Source organism: Morone saxatilis, unplaced genomic scaffold (genome assembly GCF_004916995.1).
Source record: "Morone saxatilis isolate NCDOM2014 unplaced genomic scaffold, NCSU_SB_2.0 Contig15, whole genome shotgun sequence".
NCBI classification, from domain to species: Eukaryota; Metazoa; Chordata; class Actinopteri; family Moronidae; genus Morone; species Morone saxatilis.
Genome location: NW_023339707.1, coordinates 11,506,821 through 11,521,257, shown reverse-complemented (window position 1 = coordinate 11,521,257; position 14,437 = coordinate 11,506,821). Strand labels below are relative to the sequence as shown.

The 14,437-nt window shown below is 41.6% G+C and overlaps 2 protein-coding genes across 2 annotated transcripts; one reads left to right on the top strand and one right to left on the bottom strand.

Moving 5' to 3' along the window:
* The first annotated feature begins 670 nt into the window (after positions 1–670).
* LOC118324900 (solute carrier family 2, facilitated glucose transporter member 5-like) lies at positions 671–8,112 on the top strand. Its single transcript, XM_035657404.1, has 12 exons — positions 671–823; positions 920–1,018; positions 1,106–1,266; positions 1,362–1,486; positions 1,563–1,715; positions 2,137–2,262; positions 2,377–2,564; positions 2,763–2,873; positions 3,005–3,106; positions 5,689–5,764; positions 5,984–6,111; positions 7,683–8,112. The coding sequence occupies exons 1-12, from the start codon at positions 779–781 to the stop codon at positions 7,905–7,907; spliced, it is 1,539 nt and encodes a 512-aa protein (XP_035513297.1). The 5' UTR covers positions 671–778; the 3' UTR covers positions 7,908–8,112.
* A 47-nt stretch (positions 8,113–8,159) lies between these two features.
* On the bottom strand, positions 8,160–14,067 carry ca6 (carbonic anhydrase VI). Its single transcript, XM_035657403.1, has 10 exons — positions 13,882–14,067; positions 13,053–13,232; positions 12,169–12,317; positions 11,491–11,586; positions 9,976–10,042; positions 9,738–9,895; positions 9,435–9,561; positions 9,251–9,334; positions 9,118–9,150; positions 8,160–9,007 (listed from the first exon to the last, which is right to left on the bottom strand). Exons 1-10 carry the CDS (start codon positions 13,970–13,972, stop codon positions 8,373–8,375), a joined length of 1,620 nt encoding a protein of 539 aa, XP_035513296.1. The 5' UTR covers positions 13,973–14,067; the 3' UTR covers positions 8,160–8,372.
* Positions 14,068–14,437: the final 370 nt, after the last annotated feature.

Genomic DNA, 14,437 nt, shown 5'->3' with positions numbered 1-14,437 from the left:
TTTATTTAACACTACATCTTTTATGATATTTTGCTCTGAGCATACATAGTTCTGACTTCTATTTATTCCTATTTCCCACCGGCAATATTTACTTTCAGACATGTTAGCCTTGTTTTTGTAGTAAGGCATCCTGAAGCAAATAAAATCCAGTTGCAACAGCAAACAGCCTCAAGGCCATCTTTAGAGATAACAGGAATGCAGCACGTGACAAACTGAAGACAAAACAAACACAGAAAGACATTTACAGCTGTGGGGTTTCTGCAGAAAATTAGTCTATTCTGTAATTAGTGAGTGTCTTCAATGTGAGAAAAGATAAATCCTTCAAATTGCTCAAGGATCCACACATAAGTCTTTTCCAACTTTCTGTGATTTCAGCCTTGTGTCACCATTTTGTAACACCTCTTCTGTAATCCAGCCTGCAGGTGGATAAGCCATAAAAACGCCTGTGGCATTATCATTTTGGTGATAAAATAACTCTAGCCTTTAATGACAGCTGTAGGTTCCATCTATTGGACCAATTCCGTTGAAATTGCAGTGCAATAAAAGTATCAAATGCCGACATTCAGCCCCGGGCAGCATTTAATATCTTGAGTATATTGCATACAAAACTTCCTGAGCCCGAGAGCACAGTCAGCAACATGAAAACGATAACCGAAGCCAGGCTTTAAACCGCTGCTATGCTCTCTGATCTCGTGTCCAAAGGGCAGACAGAATCCAGTGGTGCAGTAATGACAGAGTGAGCTGTTATTATTGCTGAAAGTGAGTCCAAACACAGCCAATGGCGGATAGTGAGGAATGGGGGAAGCCTGTGGAGAGGAGAGGGGTGAGTGCGATTATCACATCGATGTTAGTATTGTCTGTTCTGTGAGGGTGTACTGTACACACAGGCTAATCATGATGGATGATGTTTGTGTTGCAGAGATTAACTGTGGTGCTGGCACTGGCAACACTCATATCTGCATTTGGTTCTTCATTCCAGTACGGTTATAATGTGGCTGTTGTCAACTCTCCATCTCCGGTAACCAAAGCAAAGAAACTGAATATTTAGTGTAACACAAAGAGATACTTGATGTGTTTTCTCTCAGTCTTGTCCTCTTCTCTTCAGTTCATGCAGCAGTTCTATAACACCACCTACCTGGAGCGCTATGGCAGCCCGATGGAGGACAACTTCCTCACTCTGCTGTGGTCTCTCTCTGTGTCCATGTATCCGCTTGGAGGATTCTTCGGCTCTCTGATGGTGGCCCCTCTGGTCAACAAACTGGGGAGGTAATGCTGCATGTTAAGCCCCATGCAACAGTGGATACGTCACATTAAAACACAATAAAAAAAACTGTTTGCCTAATGTGACTTTAAATGGACAGGAAGGGCACCCTCCTCTTCAACAACATCTTCTCCATTGTCCCTGCTGTGATGATGGGAGTCAGTGAGATTGCCAAGTCCTATGAGATCATAATTGTGGCTAGGTTTATAGTTGGGATCTGTGCAGGTATGTTCAAGCTTTTCAAGGAATCAAGACTGATGAGAGTACATTATAAAATGTTTATTAACTTCCCTATGTGCAGGCCTCTCATCCAACGTGGTGCCCATGTATCTGGGAGAACTCTCTCCCAAAAACCTGAGGGGAGCCCTTGGCATCGTACCACAGCTCTTCATCACCATTGGCATCCTCAGTGCACAAGTGCTGGGCATCAGAAATATACTTGGCAACAGCACAGGTAAATGTTCACTGATAAGATGCTGAAGCAAATCCAACAGTTTTTTGGGGGGCTTTTTAGGTTGGTCCATTCAGTGGTGTAGTGGTGCCTGGAGGAGTGGGTATTCTCTTAATTTATGCCCCTAAAGGGTCCCGTCCATGTATAAATGTCCTGTGTTATAAACATTGACATATAACACTACTCTTGCATATTTAGTTCACCCAAACATTAACAAATATTAGCCACCAAAGAGATCCAGATTTTGCATCAATACTGGCCCACAGACAGGCGACATAACTACATAATTATACATTTTGAGAAAGTTACTTAATCCACGCATTCAGCTTGCAGAAAACAACTGAAAAATACACAGATGAGGGGATCTGCACTATACCACTGGTGTCATTGGTGAAAGAGGTGTCTCTGTTCCCTCTGTATCTAGGTTGGCCCCTCATGCTGGGTTTGACCGGTATCCCTGCCCTGATAGAGCTCCTGCTGCTGCCCATCTTCCCAGAGAGCCCCAGGTACATGCTCATCCAGAGAGGAGATGAGAAGACAGCAAAGAAAGGTAAGAAAACACCAAAACTGCATACATGGCTGAGAGGCAGAGGGAGAATAAATGAATAAAAACTAGCAATAAAAACTGTATATTATGGTGTTCTGTATGTTTTGTCACCTTCAGCGCTACAGCGTCTGCGCGGCTGGGAAGATGTGGATGCAGAGCTGTCAGAGATGCGTCTGGAGGACCAGTCGGAGAAGGCAGAGGGCCACCTGTCTGTGCTCAGCCTGCTGTCCCAGCGCTCACTTCGCTGGCAGCTGGTCTCCATCATCATCATGAACATGGGCCAGCAGCTGTCGGGGGTCAATGCGGTGAGTCACGCCCGTCGCCAGTTGTCCTTGTTCTTGTCCCTGACCCACTGATGCCCACACCAGATCTGTTTCAGATATAACACCAGTCAGACTGTCATTGAATGCTGTGGATAAAGCATCAGGACACAAAGCAGGATGAGTTTTCTCCAACTCTTGGCTACTTCTGTAACCACAATGCATTTCTCTTTCCCTCCTCAGATCTACTACTATGCAGATAGCATATATGCCACTGCAGGAGTCAATCAGAATGACATCCAGTACGTCACTGTGGGAACAGGTGCAGTGAATGTCTTCATGACCATAGCTGCTGTAGGTACCCTGTTAAATTCAAGTTTGAAAAGCTGTTAACACATTTGAGAGGAGGAGCTGAAGTCTACAGTCCTTTGTTTGATCATATCTGCCGGGGATAATAGTTCTAAACAGGGAATTTGTTTTACCAGGTCTTCATCGTGGAGGCCTCGGGAAGACGGCTGCTCCTCCTCTGTGGGTTTGGGATCTGCTGTGGAGCCTGTGTGCTGCTTACTGTCGCTCTCACCTTCCAGGTAACGTGTAAAGCTTCAGTGTGATTCACAGTTTCAACGTGTTACTCTGCTGCCTTCTAGTGGCTCAGCATACAAAATAATTTGCTGTTTTATGTCAGAGTTTCTCAACCTTGAGGTCAGGAGATTTGTTATGGAGACTGAGTCAGAGGAGGTTGACAGGTGAATTATCTCTGTGTTTATTTCCAATAATAGAATATTGATCTAGCTCTGCACTCTAGCACATTTTACTTGAAATAAAACATTGACTATGAGATTAAAGTGATGAAATGTAACTTCAATTAAAGGAAGATGACATCCACCTCGGTTGAACTATGCAGGAATTGTAGCCTTTTGTATGCAAAATGTAAATACACATTAAAATAAGCTTACATGAAGTCATTATACTTGATATATGGTTGCAAGCCTGCAGTCCACAGATCAGCAGACACTTTTGTATTTTCTGATGTTCTGACAGGCCAGTATTGCAGCGATCTTTACTTCTTGCTTGTTTTAAGGGGCTTAACTTCTTCAGACTACTGTAACTACAACAAGGTTATTATAGGTAACTAAATCTAGTAAAAAAAACTAGACATTAGCAAAAAACGAAAACTAACTGTAACAATATATAATAATAATACAAAATAGACTAAAATAAAATTAAAATAAACAGGAAGTATGACAACGCTGGTGCATTTGTTCATCAAAACTGTGAACCCAGAGGGTTGTGTTTGTATTGTAATGTCTGTTTGAACTTCTTCAATTAACCTGACAGATACTGACCTATATAATATTGACATATTATTAAAAAAACTCTAATTCATACTAAAATTAATAACTAAAAATGTTTAAACAGTAAAAACTAAACTGAAACAAGTAACCCCACTGTGGGAACTCTGAAGCATGGTCATTATAGTCAAGCACAGATAGAAGGAGGGAGGGGTCTAATATACTCCCACAGGCTGTTGAGCTGATTGCAGGCAGCTGCAAAAGGGAGTCAGTTAGGGACCTCTGGTGGATCTGGAAGATAGCACAGGGGAGTTCAAGTTCCTTGATTGCCTCATCTGTACTGCACGTTCAGGATTAGTGTCCTGCTTCACTGGGGAACTACGTATATGATTATGAGTCACCCAATATCGATTTGAACCACCTCAAACACCCTTAAAGGGTTGGGTTACCCACATGACAAAAAAATAAACACCACCTCTAGTGGTATCAAGCCACGGGAGTGTATCTATGTTCCTAAGGTCCTATCCCCAACCCGCTAACCCCAACCCTAGTACTGGACAGCACTTGTGTTTGTGGTGCTCACAGCAATAAAAAATACTCTGCAAATGCTTTGATGACTTAAAAAAACATTTTGGGAGTGTATCGGCTTAGTACCATGGTGTGGGCTCACAAAGCATGACTCACAGGAACAACAAGTAAAAGTAAAACAAAAGTTTGCTTTGTTACATGGCAGAGATCAGCAAGGAAAAGGAAGCAAACAGGTAAAAAACCCCAAAAGTCAGGAACCATAATATAAAACGTTATAACAGGAATGACTCAATAGAGGAGCACAGCGCACCACTATGACTAATGCTGCATTCACGTCATATTGGAGAGATTCCTGTGTTTACGTCATCCAGACGGTTGTAAACTGTAATTACAGAGTTTTTCATATGGGGATTAAAATACTGTGCATTGACCATATAGCAGTATGTCCATGAAATGTTGGTATTATTACTTTAACGAACAGTCTTTATATTTGTTTGTTTTTTAGGCACTTCTGTATTATTAAGTACCAAGTTGGATATATTAGAGCTTTCAGAAAAAACAGACTCTTTCAATTGTAATTATGACGTATAAAACTTATATTTACAATATCTTCAGATATAACATGAATGCAGCATAAGCGGGGCAGGTATACATACTGGGGGAGCTGATGAAGGAATTGTATGTGTCGAGATCAGGTGAGGCCTGAGGCTCTGAGATGGCAGAAGACTTTAGTGAATGACAGACTAAACTGTCAGACTGGCTGAAGAGTAAAAAACTGCAAAAGGTTTATAAATTATCTGTGGCCATGACAGAGAGAACCATCCCTTTAAAGCTGAAAATCAGCACTTTAACCTTGTGGTCACAGTTTCATTAAATTCCAGTGTACTGAAGTACAAAGGCTAAACAGCAGCTACAATTTACTGTAATGTTTATGTATTATACATTTAGAGCTTGGTCTGGAAAATGAAATGCTGACCTGACATCTCTATTTGCTGGGGTCATGAGAACTTCGAGACATAAAAACAGAGTCACCCACCACAAAAGTATGAGAAACACTTGCCATTAGACAGAACCACAAAACCAGTGCTCCCCACCCCCCCATAACCCTATGATGATTTTGGATCCAGGTGAGATTAGTGAGATCAGTGAGATCAGTCTTCACAAGTTTAAGAGTAAATGCACGATTTAAAGAACATGCACACTAATAATCCACTGAGTGAAGGTTTTAATATGGACTCCGACACATCCGTTAAGGAGATTTAGTTGCATATTTGTTTCCTGTTTGAAAAAAATCAATCAATCAATACGACTAGTTAATGATAACAGCAGCTGTTGGTTTGTGTTGACAGGAGAGTGTGACGTGGATGCCCTACATCAGCATCACTTGTGTCATCATCTACGTCATAGGACATGCCATAGGACCCAGTGAGTCTGACCCCACCTGTGGTTATTTACACACACGCTAATTACAACAGGGCGCTCCATTAGCTGAAGTGTTGTTTGGATGGGACCAGACATGTAATGATATATATTGTAAATCTACAGTCAGTTGTTTTGAGACATGAGCATCCTTGCTGTGACCCTGAAGAGTGATGATGTGTCTCGAGTGTTTTGGTTGTGGTTGACCACATCTGTGCTCTCCAGGTCCCATTCCTTATGTGGTGACCACTGAGATGTTCAGGCAGTCAGCCAGGCCCGCTGCCTTCATGGTCGCAGGCTCTGTCCACTGGCTTTCCAACTTCACTGTTGGCCTCATCTTCCCCTTCCTAGAGGTCAGTTACACAATTTCTAAGAGCCCTCACATTGCAGGAAGGAAAGTTTATTATTGAGAAATTTAATTAGTTACAGATGTTTTTTTAAGTGTAAACATTGGTCACATCCTGACTGTGATATGATCATTTATACTTATACTTATATTCTGAATTATTTTATTCCTGTATGTTTGTCTTCAGATTCGCAGGCAGACTTTTAATTCAACCCAACAAAAGAAATTCCTGTACGATGTTAGCACTAAGTTGATTCAAAATATAACACATGAAAAACAATATATTTATCAAGCAGCAATTCAACGTCATGTGAAATACACACTTTTTGCCAAGATTTAGATGAGAACATGGACATCTCTACCACTCAGTCTTGTCATCACCATGATGTTGCCAGGCACATAACCCCCTGTAACACCACAAATGATCATTTTTACATCTGTTGTTAGTTAACTTTTACCTGCACAGTTATTAAAAGTATTATCAAAATCCCAATATGACTAAGTTTAAATAAGGTAAATGTGTGACAAACAGCATTATAGTGAAGTACTGTAGTGCTGCAGAGATGCCTTGGCCTACATATCTTGTTCTCCATTTAAGGAAACATGTTTGTTTGGTACAAGACAAGACACAGACCTCAACAAATGTCACATCATCAAGACTTGTAATAGTTTTTTCAGGGAAAATTATAATTGTGATGCAAAAAACTTATTCCCACTAACCATGAATCACAAGCTTTATATTTGTATGGACTAGACAAACCTGATATTACAATTAGATATATAATTATATTTTTAGAGGCTCTAGTAGGCTGATTTGTTACCTTTGGACAGAGCAAGGCTATTTCTTTTCCTCGTTTCAAGTCTTTATTAAGCTAAGCTAACTGCCTGTACTATTTTTAAAATCTATATTTTCCGCGGTACTCATTATAAAGATTGAGACTTACTTTTAAGTGCTCCAGTCCCCCTCCACTCAAAAATGTGTTTGCTTATTGTTGTTCACTTGACTATTTGACCTTCAATGAGCAAAATGATGTATGTGCAGAGTGTGTATATACTATATACTAAATCTGAGTTTAAGGCGAGTGTGTAAGAGAACGATCTCGACTTCACAACTGGTTTAGAAGTCAGTCATGTCAGTACTTACACAACAGAGAACTGACTTTAAAGTGAAGTATTGTGAAACAACCCTGGAGGGCATCTTGAATAATCTTTTAATCTCACGTCCTCTTTCTTCTAGCAGAGGTAGCATTAGTCTCTGTTTAACGGGAGAGGTTTTGTCATTTTCTAACAGACCAAGTGGTGTAATCTTAAGATACGAGATGAGACAAACACAAACATTATGCGTGTCTCATGTTTTCCTCTTCTAACCAGAAACCAAACAAGTGAAGAATTTGTTTTAGTAACAAAAACTAAAAAAGACCATTCCAATAAAAGTAGCGTGCAAGCCACAACACTTCACCTCACCTTGGCTGCTGTTGTTGTATGTCGGACCAACTGTTTCTGGCTAACATGTTTATAATGTTTCATCTTGAGGACACACTGATCACATTTCCTCCCCATCCCCCCTTCTCCCTCCAGAGAGGTCTGGGCTCCAACAGCTTTATCATTTTTTCCTTCATCTGTCTGGTCACACTGGTCTACATCTGGCTGGTGGTCCCAGAGACCAAGAACAAGACCTTCCTGGAGATAAGCCAGATGTTCGCCAAGAGAAACAAAGTGGAGATCAAACTGGGTGATGGGGATCTACCACTGAAAGAGAGCAAAGAAAGCATGGAGGATGCAGAGAGGGTCACAGCCTTCTGAAGAAAAATGAGAGCATTCAGAGGAGAGGAAGTCTTCGCTCTTGGGGGGTATTGTAATGGACTGGAAATGTTTTAATTTGACTCTATTTTTATTGTACTGGGAATCCTCACACAATCTCCTTTTGCACAGTTTGTTTGTAGCTGCTATTGGAAAAAATAAGACCTTTGTTCAATTTAATGCCATTAAACTTGATGTGTGCACTACATGCAGCCTTTTTAGAGACGTGAATGAATCATTAAACAAACCAACAAGTCACTTGGAAGCCTTTATTAATAAGCAAAGATATGAAAACAATACATGTCTGAAGATAAAAGATAAAACAGTTTATTGACTTTACAGGTGCCTGAAAGACATTTTCCCCTTCATTACATATGCCATACATATTTTAAAATCCCTCCATCAGCAGTAATATGTTGGTTTATTGCAGCATTTTAAAGCTCATGCAAACAGAAGCAGCTGAGCATCTTAGGGGCATCTGTACTGACTGTCCAGCTGCACCCCTCCATACAGACTGAGTTTGGTGGTTCCCCAGCTGAACACATTTCCCACCGAGGTGCTGTTCCTCTCACATGACATCTGGTCCCGGATGTCTGCTGTGGTCAGGACATAGTCCCACACGTTGACATCAGTCATCTTACCCACGAAGGCGTCTGCATTAGAGATGCCCAGTAATCCATCCTGGTCTTTGCCCAGGATGAACACCCCGCCGGGGTTGATTGTGTAACCGCTTTTCAGGTAGCGCTGCTCCCCCACCATGCCGTTGATCCACAGCTCCGTGCCGCCGGTGTGAGACGACCAGGTGATGCAGTAGTTGGCCCAGTCGTGGGACCTGAAGTTGTGCGGCAGGTTGACAAACTCGTTGCCAATCCAGAGGCCCACCTCTCTCGATTCTCTGTCTTCGCCGATGGAGATCATTAGCTCGTTGTCATTGCCGTTGCTGGAGTAGGAGATGACCGTGTGGACCCCCTCAATCTGAGGCAGGACGTGCATGCAGGCAGTGAAGGAGTCCAGGTCCATGGCATGGCCGAGGCGGGCCAAGGCATAACTACCAGAATTTTTCTCCTGGAAGCTGAGCACCAGAGGAAACAGACCGCGGGGTTCTGAGGAAGACAGAAAAAAACATTTAAGCCAGAAATATCCATCTCCCTTTAATCCTGCACAGTCACAAATCCCAGCTCAAATTCAGTCCGAATGAAAATATAGTACTCACCGAATTTGGTAGGCCTTGGGTTGCGAGGTCCACCTTTAGGGGAATAATTAAAAAAGAGAGCAGAGTAATTATGGGCACTTTTATTTCACATCCAGCCATCTGTAGCCGTTTTAATAACTATTAGTTTGCTCACCTGAATGTATGTGCTTTCCAAGAGACGTTATCAGACCCTCGATTTTCTGGAGCCTGGATTCGATTTCATCTTGCCGACAAAATGCTGAAAAGACAGAAAAGTGAATGAAAATGGCGAAGATCAGACTCAGGAATAAATGGTATTGCAATGTTTGGTAATCGCAATGTCGCAACACGTTACACACTTCCTTTCCCGAGGCGTGGCAGGAAAGAAGACTCCACCACACGGTCGTTGAGAGGCTGAGCGATGCGGTAATCATTCCACAGGGTCTTGTTGTCCATGTCCATCAGAGTACTCTCCAGTTTCCTGATCTGAACACAACAGACACAAAGACATTGCAGCACATAATATTCAGTAGAAGTTGGTTTCCTTTTGGTGACCTTACAGTTCCATAGATGACAGAATATCATTTATCAGCTGTAATATTATGAACACAGACTTTCAAACTTTCTCAGTTTTGTAACGAATGCCTTCCTGTCCGCTGTACCTGGTTGTGTGAGAGAGTTATGGGCGTATCAAACACAGTCCAGAGGATGCTCTCGTAGCAGGGTGGAGTGGTGAGGGAGCCCTGGTATCTGAAGAAATGGTTGAGGTTCTCGGGGAGCATGGAGCGCACGTCGATGTGCGATATATTCATGGACTGACCTGTCAGGGTTTACATTACAATCACATTAGACTCAAACTCTGAATTTAAAGTCAGTTCATTTCTCTGTGCAGTGACTCACCTGCATACTTGATTCTGTGCAGATTGGAGATAAAATCACTGTAGTAGGTGTTCTCAAAATGCCCGTCCTGAAAGAAAAACCAAAGCTGTGTGAAACTTAAATCTTAAAGGTTTACTCAAAGCAGAAGGATTGTTGCTAATGTTTTTCATTGTTATTGTTTTTAAGGCTGAGTGGCGTCACTCGTTGTTTCCTGTGTTGAAACATGTGATGTGAAACCCGTCTGAATATAACGCAACGGGTGACTTGAGCAAAAGTAAGCAAGAGCAATATAAAATATTGATCTGTGGTTTGATTTAAACCACTTCTTTGAAAAGATGTCATTATTAATCCCTCATTGCACCAGAAAACAGTCTATGGATACAAAAGGTCAAAGATTAACCTGAATGTCAATGAATAATGTTTTTAATGGACACTAATCATTTTAACACATTATATTCTGTCTGAACATCTGACTTCTGAGTGAAGAGTGAGAGAAAGGAACACAATTATGATTTAAACTGTGGATGTCCCGATCAGGTTCTTTTAGCCCCCGATATGATCAGAATCATTTAATATTGAGTATCAGCTGATACAGAGCCGATACCTGACTGTACTTTAAGTACATTAAAGGTATTAAATCCAATCCCATGTTTGTCCATGACAATTAAATAGTTCTACATTGCATTAAGAAAAAATGCCTGCATAGAAGCTCCTTAATGTTTCTTTTCTAGAATAAAATATAAAATTACAGATCTGTAATATTTATATCTTTCTCCAGTGTTTGTTGCTTCGGTGCAGCTTTTACATGAGTTACATCTGAATGAACTGTATGTCTATTAATTATTCCCTCTTTTTGGCATTTTATTTGTGGGGCTTTTGTTGCACTTGCAGTGGGGTGTTGAGTCTGTGTCTGCCTTGAGCACAGGCAGCCCCAGCCCCGCGGTGAAGCTCCACAGCAGGCGGTGCTGCCTGTGCTCTCAAACACACACAGAGGCGGAGAATGGAGAGAGTTGATGGTGGATGAATGTGTGTAAAACCAGCTGTCATAAAACAAAAGGATCGGGTCAATAAACCTCAATTCAGCCGATACCAATTGGTCAGGACATCCCTTTTTTAAACTTCCACGTCAATTACTCATTTGTTACTAAATGAGTTTGTCCGAATCAAACTAACTCTCGGCACCTCTGTGCTGCTATCTGTCATGGTGGATGCCAGCAGGGGTGTTGCTGCAGCGATGACCTCCCCCAGCTGAGAGCCTGAGATCCAGAGCATTCCTCTGGAAACAAGCACTCATTCAATATGTCAGCATGCAAATGAACACTCAATAGAGGCTTTCAACCCGGCAGGATGACTGAAAAACGTATCATATACTTCAAAGGGCTTTTGGGTTATTTCACTACAAAGCAGAACTGATGGTCATATATCAGAAATAGTGCTGCTGACATCCTGTGTGGATGTTGAACAGGCTGGTGGTTAGAGGAAGGGGAACAAAGTGTGTGTGTGTGTGTGTGTGTGTGTGTGTGGGGTTTTACGTACATCATAAAAAAAGGCCAGTACTGCCAGCCCGTCTGGTTTATCTCTGGCTTCAGTGAAGCTCTTGTACTTGTCAGAGTTGTAATGGACAACATGGAGCTGAAAGACACAGTGGAAAGGCAGAACAGGTTAGGTGCCAAAATATGTCCAATGACCTTGCAAAATCGGAAACTCTCCACCAAACCAAGGAGAGTCCACCAAAGGTTATTAAATAATATAAAAGTATGTCTAGTTTAAATTTAGTTAGAAATTGAAGTCAAATACAAGCAAATTAAGGCTGGCTCAGACAGCAAAGACATATATTGGCAGGGAAATATGCAGAGGAAAACAAAGGCCTCTGTTTATACATTTACCTTTAGGCGGCTCAGAAATGGAGTCAAAGAAGAGGGCGAGGATCAGTTTTCAAATTAAAAGCTGCAGTTAATTCTGATTTCCTTACTGATGCAACCCAAGCACTGCATACAAACATGATCTACACTGTGGCAGTTACCTGAGGCAGTGTAATAGTACTCACTTCAGCATCTCATAGCTGTTCAGGTGTGTTTGATTAGCCTTTAATGAAGGATGTTTGCATTGTGCGTTAAAGGCTTGTCATCACTGCAGTTTGTTTCTACCCTGTCTCGCTTTATCGAGGCAAACGTCAACTTTGAATTAGTTAAATTTAGTCTATTTTAAACAAACCTCTGCCATGTAGCGGATGCCATCTACGGTGTGCTCTGCTCCGCTGGCCTCCAGGTCCCAGCCGCCCCAGTGCAGGTGCATCTGGACAGCTGTGTATTTTCCTGGGAGGCCCTCAGTGATCACCATGGTGGGAGGCAGGTCAATTTGAACTGATGGAAACATAAAGATGTTTAGATATTAAAGGAGCAGTGTGTAGTATTCAGTGGCATCTAGTGGTGAATGTGCAGATTGAAACAATCTGAATATAGCTCAGCCTCCCGAGCATGTAGGAGAAACTAAGGTGGCTGCCAAACTTGGTGTGTTTGTTCTACTGTAGAAACATGACGGTTCAACGTGGCAGGAAGAAGATCCACTCCCTCTGTATATAAAAACGTCTCATTCTAAGGTAACTAAAACACAATGATTCAGGTATTTAAACATTAATGAAAACTTACATATTGATATTCTGTTCAATTACTGGAAATCGAGCCTCCTAAAATGTACACACTGGACCTTTAAAGTGTTTAATTTAAAATAGCCACTTGTTTCTCTACAGACATTTCTGTGAGAAAATCCAATAAAAGACTCTTGAAACTTCTTGAGTTGTATAAACAGTGAACATAAAGTCTCACTGATCATGAAGTAATGAAGTGCAGACTTCTCAATCAAATCAATACCATGCACGGAAAGTGTGCACATTGTGATACATAAAGTTCTGAGAAGTTGCTAATTGAGTTTTACACCATAAAGAAATGCATACTTTAGAAAATGTTAAATTCTTGATATTAAAATGCTCAACATTTGTTTAGTCCAGGAACTGGAACAGCAGAGACAGTGGTTTGGTCCTTTCACAGTGAGATTATATTTAGTTATTCATACATTTCCTCCATGCTGGCTTCTCTTACCCGAGTGCCCGTTGTTGCTCATGAGGAAATTCCCACTCTGAGCATCATAACCGTTCAGCTCCAGCTGTAACATGTCTGGGTTGTGTCTCACGTTGCGCCGCTGGATGTCGATTGGGGACTGCTTCTTGCCGCCACATGCAGGGTACTTGGTCGGCCAGTGCATCTGGTCCAAAGCTCCCTCTGCGTGGAGAAAACCAGGGAGCGTAAAACTATTATCACATTGTAAAAAATTACCCACTAAGTGAAGTCAATGAGATGAGATACATGAACTTAGGGAGTGATTGTGTTCGGACCACTGCAAAAAACATTCCTGTTTGTGGAGAATTAAAAACCGGTCACATGTCGATAATTACACTGGCATGCACAGGAGTTGTTCAACTGGATATTGTTGCAGCTGATGGTGTGTTTCTCTGTAGTATTCACTCCCAAATGATTTACTACTGCCGCGCTGTATACACCTAATAATTTGTTTCTGTGAGTGTCTTCACAAGCTCTGGCTGTGACCACAGCAGTCTGGCAAGTAGTTATCCGAGGTACGTGGCCAACGCAGAAAACCAAGCAGCTAAATGCCTCGGGTGACTGTCAAATAACGAGAATAATAATCAGAAGGATAATAGCCTAATAATAGCCTATTAAAACCACTTGGGAAAGGTGTTTTGCTGCTTCTTCGTCTTCGTACCAAAACAAATACGCGCGCTGGAGCGGCTGTCACGCACGTTTTACGCACGAAACACAATTAAGTCTAATTAAATTCTGTCAGAAAAAAGTAATAACGGTTCATAAAAATAAATCATTCTTAATGCTTAAATTAAATAAATAAAAACCCTACCTGTGTATGTCCAGTGTATTCCATCAGGAGGGATCCCAGCACTGACAACACAAACCAAAACAGCTGAGACAAACGCAGAGAAAGACTCCATCGCTGAGTCTCTGAGAGGACACTTCACTTCAGAGGTTTTCTCTCTAGATTTAAACTGCGAGTGAAGGGAGGTGTTGAAATCTCCGCTGAAAACGCCCAGAGTTCTTCTCAGAAGCCCCAAAGTGACAGCAACTCTCACTGACTATCTCACGCACTCTCTCTCTCTCTCTGCATTTATAAAAGGCTTGAGTTGAATTTACCTCTCAGTGTGAGAGAAGGTTTCACTGTCTGCAGGTTATTCTAATCTTATTGCCAAATAAACAAGGCAGCAGGTAATCACTTCAGGTAAATAGGCTAAAATAAAAAAGTTGGAGGCAATTATTTGACTTTGGAATATCACCAAACCAGAGTGTAGACAAGGAGATGAACATCAAAACAATATTTCATACATCTTGTTGCCTTTCTGTGCAGGATCACAGTCATCCCTCAGTATCTAATATCTTTTACCCCTTAACTGTACTTTCTC

What these genes read in the sequence shown, in the direction of transcription:
- LOC118324900 (XM_035657404.1), top strand. Translation starts at nt 779, where the DNA reads ATGGCGGATAGTGAGGAATGGGGGAAGCCTGTGGAGAGGAGAGGG. An exon ending in TATACTTGGCAACAGCACAG is followed by an intron (nt 1,716 to 2,136) that starts GTAAATGTTCAC and finishes CTCTGTATCTAG; the next exon opens with GTTGGCCCCTCATGCTGGGT. An exon ending in AGCTGTCGGGGGTCAATGCG is followed by an intron (nt 2,565 to 2,762) that starts GTGAGTCACGCC and finishes TTCCCTCCTCAG; the next exon opens with ATCTACTACTATGCAGATAG.
- ca6 (XM_035657403.1), bottom strand. Translation starts at nt 13,972, where the DNA reads ATGGAGTCTTTCTCTGCGTTTGTCTCAGCTGTTTTGGTTTGTGTTGTC. An exon ending in TACTGGCCTTTTTTTATGAT is followed by an intron (nt 10,043 to 11,490) that starts GTACGTAAAACC and finishes TTTTTCTTTCAG; the next exon opens with GACGGGCATTTTGAGAACAC. An exon ending in GCCACGCCTCGGGAAAGGAA is followed by an intron (nt 9,335 to 9,434) that starts GTGTGTAACGTG and finishes CTGTCTTTTCAG; the next exon opens with CATTTTGTCGGCAAGATGAA.